Below are 16,059 nucleotides of genomic sequence, written 5' to 3'. Positions count from 1 at the left end.
AACCAATAGGGAAATGCTTGTGGTATAATGTTAAGTGAAAGAGGACAGCAAATTGCACAATCAGCGTCAGAACACCATTTTATTAAAAAAGGAAACGAATCTGCACATAGAAACGGCGACAGGGAAATGCAGCAAATGGTTCCACGTGGTATTGGCACAATGTTTGTCTTCTAATTCTCTGTATTTTCTTTAAGATAATTTTATTAAAAAGAAAATTATTGAAAACATTAAAGTATAACATTTTAAACAATTACAAGTGCATAACCTGTTTTCATGTTTGGAAATTACACTCTGATGGTTTCTCTTCTCAGTTCTGGACTTACTTCCCTGAACAGAAACTCTCAAAAGCCAGGGTAGGAAGAAAGTATTGCAGCCTCGCTCACCAGCCATCCCACAGCTGACAGCCTTGCACTGGAGCAGGCTGTCAAAATCAAGCGTCCGAGCAAGTAAGTTCCAGACAAAACCCGGGCTTCTCCACCACCCTCTCTGGACAGCGCTTCTGGGGATCAGTTACTTTTTTCTTTCTTTCTTTCTAAATAGCCGGCCCAGTGCTCTTTTTCCAGTTCTGGCTGACTTGTTAGCTACAGCCTGGCAGGGACGCCTGCCAGGTACCTGGCTCCGTGAGCACCGCCCAAACTGGTCCGGCCAGTCCGCCCGAGGTTGTTTCTGCCAGGACTTGCCCTCGAGCGCGCGCGCGCGTCCCCGTGTGTATGTGGGGTGGTGGTGGTGTGTGTGAGTGTGTGTGTGTTAGAGACCCGCCCTTCTCCCCAGCAACCCAGGTAGGTGGAAGGCAGCTGCAGGCACCAGCCTGGCAGTCAGGCCAGATGGGTGGAGTTGAATTAATCTAACCTGGAATTTCAACTTGGCCTGAACAACAGGTGAGGGAAAAAGGCAACAGAGAGAAGGGGCAGTTTGGCAACTTGGAAATATTCTTGTGCTTTGCACCCCACACCGCCCCCCCCCCCCGCCCCGCCTGAAAAATACCCCGGGGTGACTTTTCAAAGTGTCTGCGCCTGGTTACAGGATCCCGTTGCGTTATGCCCCCCTCCGAGGCTGCCAGGCCCCTCCTGAACGCTGTCCTCCTCGGTTACCCTCCGCGACGCGCCCGTTCCCCCTCCTCCGAGAGGCAGGGCGGGGGTATCGGATTAGTCTTTGTTTTCGACGCGAAAAGAGCCGAGCGCCGCAAGGGGGAGGCTCGCCACGGCAGGGTCCTGGGATCCGCCTGGGCTGGGCGCTGGGCCGTGACCCCCGCGAAGGCGCCCCCCCCCCCCCAGCCGGCCCGCGTGGCCTCCGTCCCCGAGTACCCTCTCTTTGCGGCCAGGCTGACTCGGTACGCAAACGCGCGATGTCCCCCATTGTCCTGCCTCGAAATGAGCGAGCAGCAGCCGGGAGGGGGGAGGTCAGTCGGGTCGGGAGCTCAGGGCTCTCGGGGGCGCTGGGGCCGTCCCCGACCGCGCGGGCCCGCAGGGAGTGGCAGGAAGTGGGGACCGAGGGCCGGCTCGGAGAGGGCCCAGGCTCGGGGAGGTCCGCGTGCCCCACCCGGTGCGGCCCGCCTCGCCCGCCCGGGCTGCAGAGGCCCCGGAGGGCGGGAGTGGCCATCCCCAGGGTGGCGGCCGGGTCCAGGGAGGGCCCACGGCGGGGGTGGGGAGGTTGTGCAGGTGCAAAGGCTCGGCGCCCGGGACAGACCCTGCCCCCCACCCGCTCGGGGGTCGTCCGCTCGGTCCCCTCCCCCTCCCGGGAACTCCCCCCTCGTGCAACCCCAGGCCCCGGCGGAGGGGGCGACGGCGGGGCTCGGCGGGGCCGCACGTGCGCGCCCTCCCGGGCGGGGGAGTCCCCGGGCGAGCACGTGCCGCGGCGCGCGGGGGGCGGGGAGTCCCGCGGACGCCTTCATTGCTGCTGCTGCTGCCGCCGCGGCCGCCGCTGCCTCTTCCTTCCTCCTGCGCCGTCCCCTCCTCGGCCTGGGCGGGGGGCTCCGCGCTCCGAGCTCGGCTGGGCCAGGCGCTCCAGGAGGCGGGCGCCCCAGGCGGCGGCGGCGGCCGCGACGGTGGTGGCAGCGGCGCGGGCCGGGAAACTTTGCCCCTTTGTGCGCTCCGCCCCGGAGGCGGCGGGCAGGTCGGTGCAGTCGGTGCCTTTCCGGCTCCGGGGTGGGGGAGGGGCGGCGGGAGGCGTGGGGGGCCCGGCCTCGGGGGAGGGGACGACGCGGGGCCGGCCGGAGGGGCCGCTACTTTGTGGCGGGGGACGGGGCGGGGGGTGCCACGGGTCACCGTGTAGCGGAGCCGGGCGGGGGCGACGGGGCGGGGCGGGGGCCGCGGAGCCGCCGGAGCCGAGCGGCGGAGGCCCCAGAACAAAGGAGCCCGAGCGGCGGCGCGCGCGCGGCCGGGGCCGAGCCGGAGCGCGCCCCCCTCCCCGCGCCCCCTCGGCGGAGCGGGCCGCCCTCCCCGGACTGGCCGGGGGCGCGGGGCGCGGCGGGGCGGCCGGCGCGGGCAATCCCGCACGCGACCCCCTTGCAGGCCGCTCCCGCGCCGGGCGCGCCCGGGCAGCCCCGCCGCGTGCAGCTCTCAGCAAACTTTATTTTGAAAGCTCTGCTCGGCTGGGGAGGCCCCGGCGACCTCGAGCGAGGGGTGTGTGTGGGAATTTGGGTGAAACTCTCCCGGCCCGTGGGGGTGGGGCAGAGAACAACTTTCTTACAAATCACCTTGACCGCCACCTTCAATGAGTCGCCCAGGTTCCCTGAACACCCCATCCGGCCCTCGGCCTCCTCCCCAGACAGGGCGTGGGTGCTAGTGCGCCCTGCCAGGGGCTCTGGGCAGAACTTCATTGAGCGCGCCCGGCTCTTCCCCCCATTTTCTCTCTCCCCGGCAGCTGCAGGAAAAGGGAACACGTGAAAGTTGTCTGAGCCCCAGGTGATGCGCTCCCTTCCCCTCTCTGTCTTTTTCAGGCAGCCTTGCCTTCACCATCCTGACTGGGGAAGAGAAATAATCAGGAGAAACTGCCCCTGCTCTGCCCCACCACACACCTGTCCACCTCATGCCTGCGTCCAGGGAGGGTGAGGGTGAAGAGCCCTCCCAGCCAAGATGATCCCTGCTCTGGGCGCTGCTGCCGCCGTCCTCCCCCAGACCCTGGGCCGCAGCCAGTGGGAGAGTGGCCCCCAGCTGAGCCCTACCAGACTGCTGCAGAGGAGGTGAAGAGGGGTGGAGAAGAGGCACCCCCCCCCCCCAGACTGGAGCTCCTAGCCGCCCCCTTGTAGGCTGAGACTGTTTTAGGGAAGAAGGACCTGTTGGTGGCCTTGGCAGGCAGGAAGCTGGACGGTGGCTCTGCCCTGGCACCTATGCCCCCGCGTCTGGCAGCGTCATGAGCCAGTTTCAGGTGCCCCTGGCCGTGCAGCCGGAGCTGCCGGGCCTTTATGACTTTCCTCAGGGCCAGGTAATGGCAGGGGGCTTCCAGGGGCCCGGGCTCCCGATGGCTGGGAGTGAGCCTCAACTCCGAGGGGGCGGGGATGGACGAAAGAAACGGAAACGGTGTGGCACGTGTGAGCCCTGCCGGCGGCCGGAGAACTGTGGGGCTTGCACCAGTTGCACCAACCGTCGCACGCACCAGATCTGCAAGCTGCGCAAGTGTGAGGTGCTGAAGAAGAAAGTGGGGCTTCTCAAGGAGGTAAGCTGGCCTGCGCCGGGCGGCCCTGGCCCTGCCCTGCGGGTGCTTGTATCCCCAAGGGTCTTGTCCAAGGGCGTGCGGTCCTTCCACTCCTTCCGAGCCTCGTGGTCCAGCGTTGAGTGTTCGTGTCACTGGGAGCCGGCTCGGGCTCCTTGGCCGGGCTGATAATTTATAAGAGAGTAACCGGGTCGCCGAGGACGCTTGAGCCAGCACGCTCATCTCTGATGTCTGCATTTGTCCCTGGACAGTGATAGCCAGCTTTATCTCTAGAGGTTTCTCGTCCTGCTGGAAGCCTCGGATGTATTTCAAGGTCACACCATTGCTGGGGTGATGCGGAGAGGGATGGTGTCAGGTCAGGGATGGAAGCGGATGGGTTTGGAAAGAAAAATTTGGAGTGGTTTTATGGTTATATGCTGCCCGGATGGAGTAGGGTATTTCTTTCCATAAACCTTTATCTTGGGTACCATTTTTTTTCCCTCTCTCTCAGAAAGACGGCAGGGAATTTTATGGGAAACCCAGGATTTGGGTTCCTCTACTAAGTATACCTCGAAGTCAAAGACTGTTACCTCTGTGTTTCAGGACCTGGCTCCGATCCTTGGTGTATCGGAAGCACTCAGATATTAATTGAATGAATGGATGACGTGTTTTTGACACATTGTCGCCCCGGGGAGGAGTACTCCCTGCATTTGGAGTAGCGGGGTAGCGGGAAGGAAGGAGGAGCTGGGAGGAGATCAGGGGAGGGAAGTGGAGAGGCAGTGGCCCTGCCCTGGCCATCTTTTCCTTCCACAAGGTTGGTGGCAGCCGCCACAGCGGAGAGTTGGCAGGAGTAGGGACGAGCGAAGTTGAGCAGCTTGGGAGGCGCAGTGTAGCGGCTGAGGTCGCTTCAGGCAGCGGAACTGGCGCTGGACAGAGGCGGAGGCCTGCGCTGTCTGGGGCTCCCTGGCTCTGCCACGCAGCCCTCTCTCTAGGCCTGTCTTCTCCTCGGGGGAAATGGAGGGGTTGTGCTTGATGGTCTTTGAAGCCCTTTCCAGCTGTGAGCCGCCGTGCGTGCGTGCGTGCGTGCGTCTGAGGGCTAGGGCACCTGTGGCTTCGATGGACTGGCGGCTGGTGCTGGGGTTTCCCTGACCGCCGAGTACAGAGTTGTGCCCTGGGCTCAGAGGGGCTGTGGTCCTGTGGCTGGAGGATGATTCCAAGTGTCGGGGGCAGGGAAGTGGGTGTTGCTGGGATGCTCTGCTCCCTCTGACCTTATCTTGTCCACTCCCAGTGGAAGCAGCATATCCTGGTCTGGGCGTCACTGACTCCGTGCCCTGGTAAAAACAGACATCTGGATCACATCTGCAGCTCCCACCCCAACTTGGGAGAAGTGTCCAGCCTCTTTCTGTTACTGGCGTTGAGGGAGTCGGCATCCTGCTGGTCCAGTGCCGTGGGTCACTTCTGAAAGGGGGTGGGACAGGGCTGAGCTTTACTCCTGGGCATGAGATCTGGTATGTGGGGGAGAGGAGAACCTGCCCATCTACTCTGTAAAGCTGGGTTCCTTTCCTTTCCCTCCCTTCCTTCCTTCCTTCCTTCCTTCCTTCCTTCCTTCCTTCCTTCCTTCCTTCCTTCCTTCCAGGGCTCACCTCCTTCGCTGCCCCATAGTCTCACTCCATTCCTCCTGTGATCAGACCTGAGCGGTGGGGGCCTGATGTTTATAGGCTGGATGTTTCTGGAACCAGTGGCCCTCGTGAACCATGTTTAAGCTCTTTTTTTTTTTTTTTTTTTTTTTTTTTTTTTTGCAATGATGAGGCATACCTGAGGGAGAGGGGCTGGAGGGAGGCCAGAGTCCCGTCATCCTGGGTGTGAGCTGCTGGCCTGGGCTGCTGGGCGGTCGGAGTTAAGATACCGGGGATCTGGGTTGGCTGAGGCTTAGGACAACCCTGCTGAGAGGTGTCTGCCTCCCTACAGACCTCGCCATGTCGCTGCCCCGCCAGTCCCCCAGGGTCAGGGAAAGTACGGCCGGTGGCCTGCTGAACCCCAGGGCAGAAGGTCCACATGCCAGCCCAGGACAGTGTCTCCCAGTTTCTGGAGAAACAATGGAAAAGAGACAATGAAGGGAGCTTTTTCTTAAAGCTAATTTTCTTTGACTTAAAGAGAAGTACTTTGTTTTAATAATAGACCCTTTCTACTTCTTAATGTTTAAAATGTGCTTTTTAAAAATGAAATCAAGGTGTTGATAGAAAGTTTATTTTTTTTAAAGTCTTTATTTAGCAAAGTACAAAATGACAACTATTACCTGTCTCCATAATTTTTAAAAATTTTTATTTTTTAATCTTCAGCCGAGGATATGTTTTTGTTTTGAGAGAGAGAGAGAGAGAAACACCGATTTGTTGTTCACATATTTATGCCTTAATTGGTTGATTCTTTTATGTGCCTGGATCAGGGATCAAATAAACAACCTTGGCGTATCAGGACGACACCCTAACCAACTGAGCTACTTAGTCCGGGCCTGTCTCCATATGTCTATATTTTATTGGTCCGCAAAGGCTGAAAGCGTGGGAACCACTGCCAGGCTGTGTTGCATTTAATGGATGCACCTCTAGCAGAGCTGCTATGCCTAGAGGCTCAGCCTGAGTGAAGGAACTCCAGATGCAGCCCAGAGTTTACCAGGCCCCCAGAACCTTAACCCTTAGATCTGAGCCACCACATAGCAGAGGAACAAGCCCAGGACTGGGGAAGCTGGGGAAGGAGAGGATGCGTTCCTGGCATCTGAGTGTTCTTTGGTTTGGGCTCAGGAATATAACTGAAGCATTTGGCCCAGACTCTTCAGGTGGAACAAGACACAGCATCCCAGGAGTCTCCTGGGAATCAGACCATCTCCTTGCATCCCTGCTCCCTGGCATTTCCTCTTCTGGGCACCCTTTCCTCACTTCCATCCTGTCTCCAACTCCCCCGGCTTCCTTTGAGCTATCTGTCGACAGCTGCTTTGGATCGTCCTGTAAGTGGGTAAACGTTATCTCGGTTTCCCCGGCTTCCTTCCCTGCTCCTCACTCCTCTTCCAGTGGAAGGGTGGGTGGCAGTGCTGCGGAGTCCTTCTATCAGAACAGAAGTTCGGCATTTTAAGACAGCTCCCACAGTGGGCCCTCCCACCGTGGCCGGCGACTGCTGCTCTGGCTCCTAAAGGGTTCATTCCCGTTCCCGTCGTCTTCCTTTCTAGTTCCGGGAAGGATTTAGATCCGGACTGATGCCCAGACCTTTTGACCTCCACATTCTTTTTACCTGAATGGTGGCTCATAGCACGAGACAGCGGGTTAGGAAAGTCAGATTTGGTGGGTGTGGAGACACAGGGACCTCAGAACCCGCAGCACGCCCTGTGCCGCTGACTCTCCTGAGCACCGGTTTTCTCATTTGTCAGACGGGGTCGCCCTTCTTCGCAGGGTTTGTTGTGAGAATTGAGATAAAGCGGGGTCACCCTTCTTCGCAGGGTTTGTTGCGAGAATTGAGATAAAGTATGCAAAATGCCCGGCACGTAGTAGGTCATCAGGGCAAGGCGACAGAACAGTCCCAGAACATCCGGAAAAGAATTAATCTTTGTGCATAAACAACTGTGCATTTGTGAGCCTCTGGGTTGTAACTGTAAAGATGCAACAACTCAAATTAAATGTTTATCTCCAGACAGTCCCTCACGTGCTCATAGAAGAATCGTGGAGGGCAGAGGGAAGGAGCAGTTTGCCAGCCTCTCTGCTGGGGAGGAGGCTGGACAGCAGGAGCAAGGAGCCACTCTGGTCCTGACTGAAAAGTTGCTCGTGGGTGAGGGAAGTGAACGCTTTGGGGGCAAAAAAACAAAAACAAAACCACCAAAAACTTGTATAGAAAACTGTATGCATAAGGGTGGAAGCATGACTGAGAATTTTAGTGAAAATGGAAAGAAAGGGGAATATATATGGTGTGAGACACTGTCTTGACCCTCAGCCATGTGGTGGAAACTGCTCTCGGTGCCGATTTTGAGACAAGATACTTTGGAATTAGGGATCTCCCAACAATATCAGACTGCCTGATGGATTCCTGCCTCGCCGGTCGATAGGTCTGTCTTCCTGAGGACAGAGGCTGTGAGGAGGGATCCTTTCCCCCAACAAGGGGAGAGCTGATGGGTGAAGAAGTGCTGAGAAGTAGAGAAAGGAACCCCATCTGAGCAGCTGTGAGGCCGGGGGGAGGCTGGACAAGGAGAGGCGCTTGCCATAGACTTAGACAATGGTTTTTTCATAAAGTTTTTAACCCCATGGCTACAGACTCTAAAGGGGAAGTTAGCTGGAGGGATAGGATTGCTTCTTAAAAAAGGAAATGCTGACGGAACAGTCCTGAATGGTGCCCTGAGGAGAGGAAGATGGTGGGAGAGGGGAAGAACTGAACCAGCTGTGTGCCGCCCGGCTGCTGCCTGGTGAGTGCGGAGGGTCGCAGACCCGCTCCTCATGTGGAAGAGGGTGCGTGACAGCGAAGGCCGATTTAGGAGAGGTCTGACCCCTTAGGAGGCGGGGCAGGAACTTCGGTGACCAGAATGTGCTGAGGCCGGTGGAAAATACTCAAGACAATAAAAAGCCTTTTATATATTCCCAGCAAGAACGAGAAGGCAGGAATAGGCTCACAACTTCAGGGAGCATAACCAGAGACACACAGAGAGAGCAGCCACTGGGTCCCCGTCGCCTTAGGGGGTGAGGTGTAAACTGGGAAGGACCGCGTGTGTGTGTGTGTGTGTGTGTGTGTGTGTGTGTGTGGTCAGGAAGGCGGGGCCAGCCGCCGCCCTGCCTGCGCCTGAGTCACTTGCTCCCTGGCTCCCTGCTGAACACCTTCAGATGAGTTTGGGGAAGGACATCTCTATGAATGACGATGATCGGAAGGGAGCCAAAAGGCCAGAGACAGGTAAGAAGTCCCCGTGTTCGGAGAGAGTTTGGAAAATATAAAGTAAAAGTTTGGCGTCCGTTTTTGACAGATCTGGAGCGGACTGTTACAGAGGTGGTTGGCGAGGCTTTAGGAAGGCAGGTGGTGAGCTTGGAGGGTTCCTGCGGTTCTTTACAAAGCAGCCCAGTCGAACTGACATACCTGGATCTCTGCACATACGTGCTGGTGTGTCCTGCCAGCTTCTTGGGCAGATCAGAGGGCCAGTTGTCTATTTCAAGTCATCCCGTAGAGCTGGCGTGGGGATAGCTGTCCAGGTTCAATCTTTCTATCAACCCTGTGGGGCGGGGGTTCCACATTGGGATCCCCTGGGCCCCACTCCCAAGGATCTGATTTAATTGGTCTGAGGTCAACCCAAGTGATCCGGGGCTCCCAGGTGTATCTAATGTGTAGTTAGGGTGCAAGTCCTCAGATGCAGATGAGAGCGGAGGGGATGGGCACCTACCTGGACTCTTCCATAAATGGCTCACCTGAGTCTTGGGCACCTGAATGGCTCACACCCCTGTTCCCACTTCGCTAACCAGTGGCCCAGCAGCATTGGCATCACCTGGGAGCTTGTTAGAAACACAGACTCTCCTGCCCCACCTTAGACCTGGTGAGTCAGGATCTCCACTGTAGCCAGATGCCCAAGGCACCTGGATGTGCCCGAGAGGTGAGGAGCTGGTGACGGGGAGAGGGGAGGGCGATATGGGGGATAGAAATAAGTCTTGATAAACATCAGGGTTAATGAGGATGACCTTACCCATTTCTGTAACCTGTAGGCCAGGGAGACCAGAACCTCTTGAGGTTTCTCCCAAGTCTGTTCTTCGGGAGCCCAGTTCCTGCTAAGCGAGTGAGTTTTGAGAACCCGTCAGGAACCTGTGTGTCCTGAGAGTAGTCAGGAAAGGGCTCTCAGATGTTTGCTGCTCAGTAGTCTGACTCGATGTTGGAGCCCATGAGCCAGTAGTAGCTGATGGTGACTGTGAAGAGAAAGGTTGTGCTCACAGAATCTTGGGACTCGTGGAAAGGGCTGGAGGTGTACGCATCTCCTGTGTGCCCTCTTCATAAGATGTGGGTCGGGAGTAAATGTGTTAGATCTGTGGGTAGGTGGGGGTGGGGGTAGTGCGGGTATCCGGCTGAACAGTAGATCAGTGGGCAGCCTGGAATACTGGACCCGAAGAAACTTCATGGGATTTCATTGGGTGAATCCGAAGTCCTGTACCTGTTTTTAAAAAGAGAAGAAATATGTGCACAAGCCAGGAACCCTGCCTTCCTAGCAGGTAGGAAGGGCTGAAACTCTAACAGGGATGTTCTCGCCTGTATCGAGGGGATCGGTCAGCGTGGTCCCGTGAGAGACAATTGGAGGAAACCGGCCTGTTCGCCTTGGGAGTGGGTAGAGAAGTACAGACCAAGTCCCCTTTCGTGTGGAAAAGGGAGTCAGTTCTGCGGTGTAGAGGAGTGTGCAGAACATTTCTTGGTGGGTGGACGTTACAAGCAGGGAGCCTGAACCCATGTTAGAAGAGAATTGTCTCACATTTGTAGCTGTTCCAAGACTGAAGAGCAAACCCTGTGCGGTGGTGCGCGACCCGAGTGTGGCAGAGGCCGGGTGCTGGCTGCGACCCGCGTGTGGCAGAGGCCGGGTGCTGGCAGCGTCCCGCGTGTGGCAGAGGCCGGGTGCTGGCTGCGTCCCGCGTATGGCAGAGGCCGGGTGCTGGCTGCATCCCGCGTGTGGCAGAGGCCGGGTGCTGGCAGCGTCCCGCGTGTGGCAGAGGCCGGGTGCTGGCTGCGACCCGCGTGTGGCAGAGGCCGGGTGCTGGCTGCGTCCCGCGTGTGGCAGAGGCCGGGTGCTGGCTGCGTCCCGCGTGTGGCAGAGGCCGGGTGCTGGCTGCGTCCCGCGTGTGGCAGAGGCCGGGTGCTGGCTGCGGGATGTTACGTGGACATCCTCGAGGGTGGGGCTTCCACTCGTGGTGTCTCTTGCTAAGACTCTGTGAAGGACAGTCTCAAGTCTCTCTTCATGGTCCTCAGATGCTACATGGCAGAGGAAACATCTCCTTCAGCTTATGAGGATTTTGTCAAGTTTTAGACAGTCTTATACGTAGACCTGACCTCGGGCCTATGTTGGAGTGGAATCTGGGAACTTCCTGAAAACTTCAGCCAAATGTTGTGATTTCTCAGGGGAGAGGGCCCATGGTTTTCAGTAGATTCTTAAGAGTATTGAACAAGCATGCTCTGCCTGAGCTGCCCAGGTATGGTAGCCATTAGCCACGTGTGGCTATTTAAATGCAAATTAATTAAAATTAGTTCAGCATTAGCTGCCTGTCAAGTGCTCTACTGAGGCTCGCTCTTGTGGTTAGTGGCTTAGGAGTTGACCGTGCAGATGACATTCCCAGCGTTGTGGGGAGTTCTATGGGACATGGGGTTGCCCTGTTGATCTCGGAACCCTCACCCAGACCTCTTTCTGGGTTGGGCTCATCGCCGTCCTGGTTGGCTGCTCTGAGAAGGGTATTTTGGGTTAGGATCCCTGTCCCCACCCCAAGGTCAGTGTGAGGGGTGATGGCCTCCTGGGCTCTAACCCACCATAGAGCGCATTGCTTCTCCTTGTGGGCCTGGCCGGTTTTAATGATCTGCTGTGGAGAAGGAGAGCAGGAGGAGGGCTCTCCCCCCAAAGGCTCCCCAAGGCTCCCGAGCGGAAAGTGGCCTCTTCACCCCCAGACTTGACCAGAGGCCCTGGTGAAACTTGACCATGTTCACTTCTGGCCCCATACGGCCTTCTGCACGGACCCAGCCCGAGTCCATTGTTAACTCTGTGCCTCGGGCATCTCATTCTAGAAGGTGGTGAGGTGACTGGGCGAGTAGGAGGACCACATCAGGGGTCTCAGGAGTTGTCACTAATTCCCCACTTGCCTTCCCATCAATTTTTTAAAAATGATTTTTAAAAACCCTCACCCAAGGATATGTTTCTGTTGACCTAGAGAGAAGGGTGGGAGGGGGGGAACATCAATGTGAGAGAAACATTGATTGGTTGCTTCTCGTATGTGCCCTGACTGGAGATCAAATCTACAGTCCTTTCAGGGTGCAGGACAGGACAACATTCCAACCAACTGAGCCGCCCGACTGGGGCCGCCCCGCCTCCCCCCAATCACTTCTTTACGGTTCCCTTGTGGATTGAGAGCAGGACGCCCAGGAAGGGACCTCTTCTTCCCGGAGCCCTGCTGCAGCCCTGCTGGCTGTCCTAGGGAGAGGCTCAGGGTTGCTGTGGCCGCTGTCTGAGTGTCTGTGCAGGGCCGAGGCTGCTGGAACACCTGGAGTGGACACACCTCTCTGAGCCCTTGTCTCCTGTCATTTGCATAAGAAACCTGATAACCTAAGTTTCAGTCACTAAGGAGAGAAAAAGAGAAAGTCGCAGCCCAGTGTGGGGTGCCCGGCCAGCCTTCAGGTGATCGCAGGTCCTGGGGTTCTCCCTTCAGGTCGCACGAGCTCTGTTCCTGCTCTGACGCGCACACGCTCCAGCTCCGTCAGGCCCCACAGCCCCACACCCAGGTGGAGAGTTCGTGGACAGATTAATGCGCCTCCCACCACTGGCAAAGCAGCAGTTCTAGATTCTCCACATGGAAGGGAAGTCACACTGGGCAGAGTCATTTGGGGGCATTTGCCAGACTGCACGTGCCCCGTAGCTTCCCACCTCTCCTAGTCCCAGCAGGAAGCTTTGGGGAGGCTGTGGAGATGCTGGGTTGGAAACAAGGCAGAAGGGACTGGACGAGAGTCTCTGCCACGTCTGAGCCGTTCCTTGTGAGCAGGATATGGGAGACTCTCTCTTGTCTTGTTTTTTTTTCTCTGCCTTACTTTTTCTTGATTGCTCTGCCCGTTAAGGGTAAGCTCTGAGTGTCCCGGCTCCCTCTTCGACGCGGGGGGGGGGGGGGGTGACCCTGGAGCCCTGGAAGAGAGAGGGATGGCGGACTCGCACGAGGAGGGCTGAGTCCGAGGAGGGCTGAGTCTGTCTGAACTGTGTTCTCGCTGCAGGACAGGGAGCCCTCGGGTGGAGGAGAGCGCTATCTCCTGTGTGTGTGTGTGGGGGGGGGGGGGCAGCTCCTCCCTCTGGCCTCGCTTCAGTTTCCCGAGGCAGGAACGTCATCTGCTTTAACTTGTAGACCCGTGAGCTGCTTTCCCAGGCTCATTCAGCAAGTCTCGCCTGGGGCTGGCTGTGCGGAGGCTGCGGCTGAGGCTGAGCTACGGGCAAAGGGGAGGCAGCGTGGACTCTGTCCCTAATGAGCTCACGGTCTGTGGAGGGAGATGAGCGTGGAAGCAAATAATTACAGTGCGGTTTGGTAGGGCGACAGGGAGGGATGCCCTGAGGGCAGAGCCCAGACTTAGTCATCTCTGGGCCCAGAGAGCCCAGTGGAAAAAGGAAGGGACCTGTTCTGAGAGTTTCAGGATAGCGATATGTGAAGGGTTGGGGTGGGGAGACCCCCAGGAGGAGGGCGAACTCTCCTCTGAGCCCGAGGTGTGTAGAGATGCTGCCCGAATGCTTGAATGCCTGTCCCAGGTGGCAGGGGCGTGGAAGGACACAATTCTCCCGGGAGGTTTTCCCGAGAGGTGCGCCCAGGTTTCCGAACCACTCGGCATTCCCGTCCCACCGCTGAAAGTCCTGGGTTACTTACTTGGGCTCTGGAACAGTTGGTCCCAGGCTGCTGAACGTGGGGTGGGGACACCCTAACGAGGCTCATAGACCATAGACCTCCTCACAAGCATCTAGGAGGCCATGCGGAGTTTGGGCAGAGCCGAGACTGCTACCTGTTAGCCCGTCAGCCCCGGAGCGTTCTGTTTGTTGGTAGTGATGCGTGCAGGCGGAGTTGTCGGCTGGCTCTGACTCTTTTCCCGTGGACATTGCTGGGTGCCCGGATTCAGTCTGGCTCTGCTGTATCTCCAAGGAGGAGCACCTTTTCTTCTATCGCTGCAGCTCTCCTCCTCCTCATCCTCCTCTTCCTCCCTCCTCCCACCTCCCTCCTGAGATTGCTGTTGACACAGACTTCCGCTGCCAAAGCTAATTGTGAGGCCTGATCAGTGAATGAAGGCAAAGGCAGTTCCCATGACAACCATGAAGAGTTTCAAATATAGGGGCTGATGTGTGTGATGGGTTGCAATTACTTGGGTGGAAATGGATGCGTGGACACCAAGGACTTTAAACATAGGCTCTGAAGGTGGAGGGGGTGTTGGGTTTCTTTGGCAGGATCCTTTGTGTGATGAAGAAGGAAGGGAAGAAGGTCACAGACTTCCCCCACAGTCAGTTCCACGTGCCTCCGGTGTGTGGAATGTGGGATAAAACCCCGCGGGGGCTTTGCAGAGGCACGACTCCAGCCCTTCTGGTGGGAGAGGCAGGGCACGCAGAGACAAATAGCAGTGCCGAGTGTCAGATGAGAAACGTTAGAAGCGCTGTCGGCTGGCGGAGCACCATAGTAACCTGAGAAGGCTTCCTGGAGGAAGTGGGCTTGAACTGAGCTTTGAAATGAAGCTTTGTGGGGAGTGACCTCATTCAGGACACAGCCATGGCCTGGGAGGAGAAGTCTGTCTACCCACTGCCCCTGGAAGAGGTAGGTTGATATGAAAATCATAGGGCTACACAGAGCAGCACTGACTGTACAGCTACAAACGAGGGGTACCCGGAGCCCTGCTTAGTCCTGTCCTAGCTGTGAGAATTTGGGCAAGGTGCTTAGCCTCTCTGTATCTCCATTTCTCCATCTCTAGAATGGGCATGAATAATTCCGGTCTCATTGGTGTGCTTTGAGGGTTAAATAAGATATGGTTCAGTTTGCTGCAAGGATGGGGCCTGGTGTGGGTTTGGTACTTGGTCTATGTCTGAAGGTGTTCCCATTCCCTAGTCTTTCTATATCTGTGTGGTTCTGGCCTGTGGTGATCCGTGTTCCTGAGGTTCTCACTGTGGGGGAATTTTGTGTGTTCTCAGAGTGAGTGAATTTATTCACCTCTCCCTGGTGATGAGGACTGTGGCCCCATTTCTCCTGCTGGGGATGCAGTGGGGAGTAGAGGTCATGATGGAAGGTGTACGGGGACACCATACAAAAGGGTCCCAAGTACCTTTGGGCCAGTCACTGTGAAGCTGCAAATGAAGAAAGGGGGCCGATAGAGATGGGACAGGTTGGCCGTGGAGAGTGACTTTGCTGGAGACCTGGCATTCCAGATGCCTCAGAAAAGGCCAGCGGCCAGGGTGGGGCAGAGATGGGAGCAGGTGGACTCCTCAGGGCCCATGGGCTCCCCTTGGGGTATCTGCGGGAGGTGGGCCTGAGTTAGCAATGGGGGGTGGGCGGCTCCTGCCGGCTGGTGAGGAAGATGTGGGCTGGGCCGAACAGGCTGAGACTCAGCTCTAGTTGAGTTGTGGCAGGTCCTGCCCTCCCAGGAGAGGAGGTGTCGCTCTGATTCTTGGGGCTCTCAGAGAGAGAGCCAACCAGGCGAGTGGCCTCTGTCTCGCCCAGCCCCCTACCTTTCCTCCCTTCTTGCTAGAAACTCTGCTCAGCACATTCCAGCTCTGTGCAGAGCCTAGTAAAGGGCCCCCGCCCACGTGGGGAAGACCGCCTTGTAAATAAATAACTGAACTTGGTTGTGATTGGTGCGCTGGGAGAGGCCCTGCCTGCTCTGGGAAGGCCCGGGGAGAAGGGGGTGATGCTCACAGAGGCCAGATGAGCTGGAAAAGTGGTGGAGGGAGGTAACTTTCAGATGAAGCCTTGCTCCTTGCACCACGTGGGGGAAGGGGGTGCGGAACCCAGGCAGGCAGCAGCATCTCAAAGTCTCTGATGCGATGCTCAGACCCATACCTTAAAGGGAAGTGGTTGAGTTCAAGTGACCCCCATCCCTCGTTGCGTTTTCCTGGGGTTGGCAGAGAGAGGGGGGTTAGAGGACTGGGAGGAGAAAGGCCTAGATTGGAATTCTAGCCTACCACACAGCATTTGGGTGCTCTGTGGGCAAATCACCAACGTCTATGTCTAAGCCCTTTTCCCCATACGAGACAAGGTTGTGTGTGGAGTAATTCAAATGAGATGCTCCTACTGGCGTGGTTGGCACAGAGCCTGGTACATGGCAGGGGCTTGATAAACTGTGGCAGCCGCAGCAGCAACAGCATTAATTGTTACTCTCCAGGCAGCACGCAGACTGTGTGTGGAGTGGGTAGGTGGGCCAGGGTTTGGGGGACCAGGATAAAGGGGGGACTTCTCTTGGCCTGGCCAAGGTAAGAGCTAAGGGGTGCAGAAGCCCATTTTCCCATCTTGAACCATGACTCAGGACACTGTTCCTTGCCCTGCCTTGTCACTTGCCCTGGAGAGGAGACCAGCGGTGCTGCCCTTTGTCCCCAGGGGTGATGAAGGTGTGGGCCCTGTGCCTCCTGGGATCTCCTCACCAGGTGGGAGCTTTTGTCTCTCCTAAGACCGCTTATCCCAGCTGAGTAACCCCATGGGGCACCCGGTAGGGGCAGCAGTGGGGCGTCTGTGGTAG

General features: G+C 57.3%; 1 protein-coding gene across 10 annotated transcripts in view; it reads left to right on the top strand.

Moving 5' to 3' along the window:
- The first annotated feature begins 224 nt into the window (after positions 1–224).
- TET3 (tet methylcytosine dioxygenase 3) overlaps positions 225–16,059 on the top strand; it is an 86,908-nt gene continuing 71,073 nt past the window's right edge. For 2 of the 10 annotated variants that reach the window (XM_036334083.1, XM_036334079.1), the window contains exons 1-2: positions 1,908–2,112; positions 2,939–3,654. In XM_036334083.1, the coding sequence (XP_036189976.1) occupies positions 3,352–3,654 (303 nt within the window). In that variant the 5' untranslated portion in view covers positions 1,908–2,112; positions 2,939–3,351. Of the gene's footprint in view, positions 447–750; positions 879–1,907; positions 2,113–2,938; positions 3,655–8,458; positions 8,548–16,059 lie in introns of those variants that run through there. The other 8 variants (XM_036334080.1, XM_036334081.1, XM_036334084.1 and 5 more) reach the window with 8 other exon arrangements.

The sequence above is a fragment of the Myotis myotis genome, unplaced genomic scaffold (assembly GCF_014108235.1).
Source record: "Myotis myotis isolate mMyoMyo1 unplaced genomic scaffold, mMyoMyo1.p scaffold_m19_p_14, whole genome shotgun sequence".
Classification (NCBI taxonomy): Eukaryota; Metazoa; Chordata; class Mammalia; order Chiroptera; family Vespertilionidae; genus Myotis; species Myotis myotis.
Note: the sequence above shows the minus strand (reverse complement) of the source record. Positions and strands in the feature narration are given on the sequence as shown.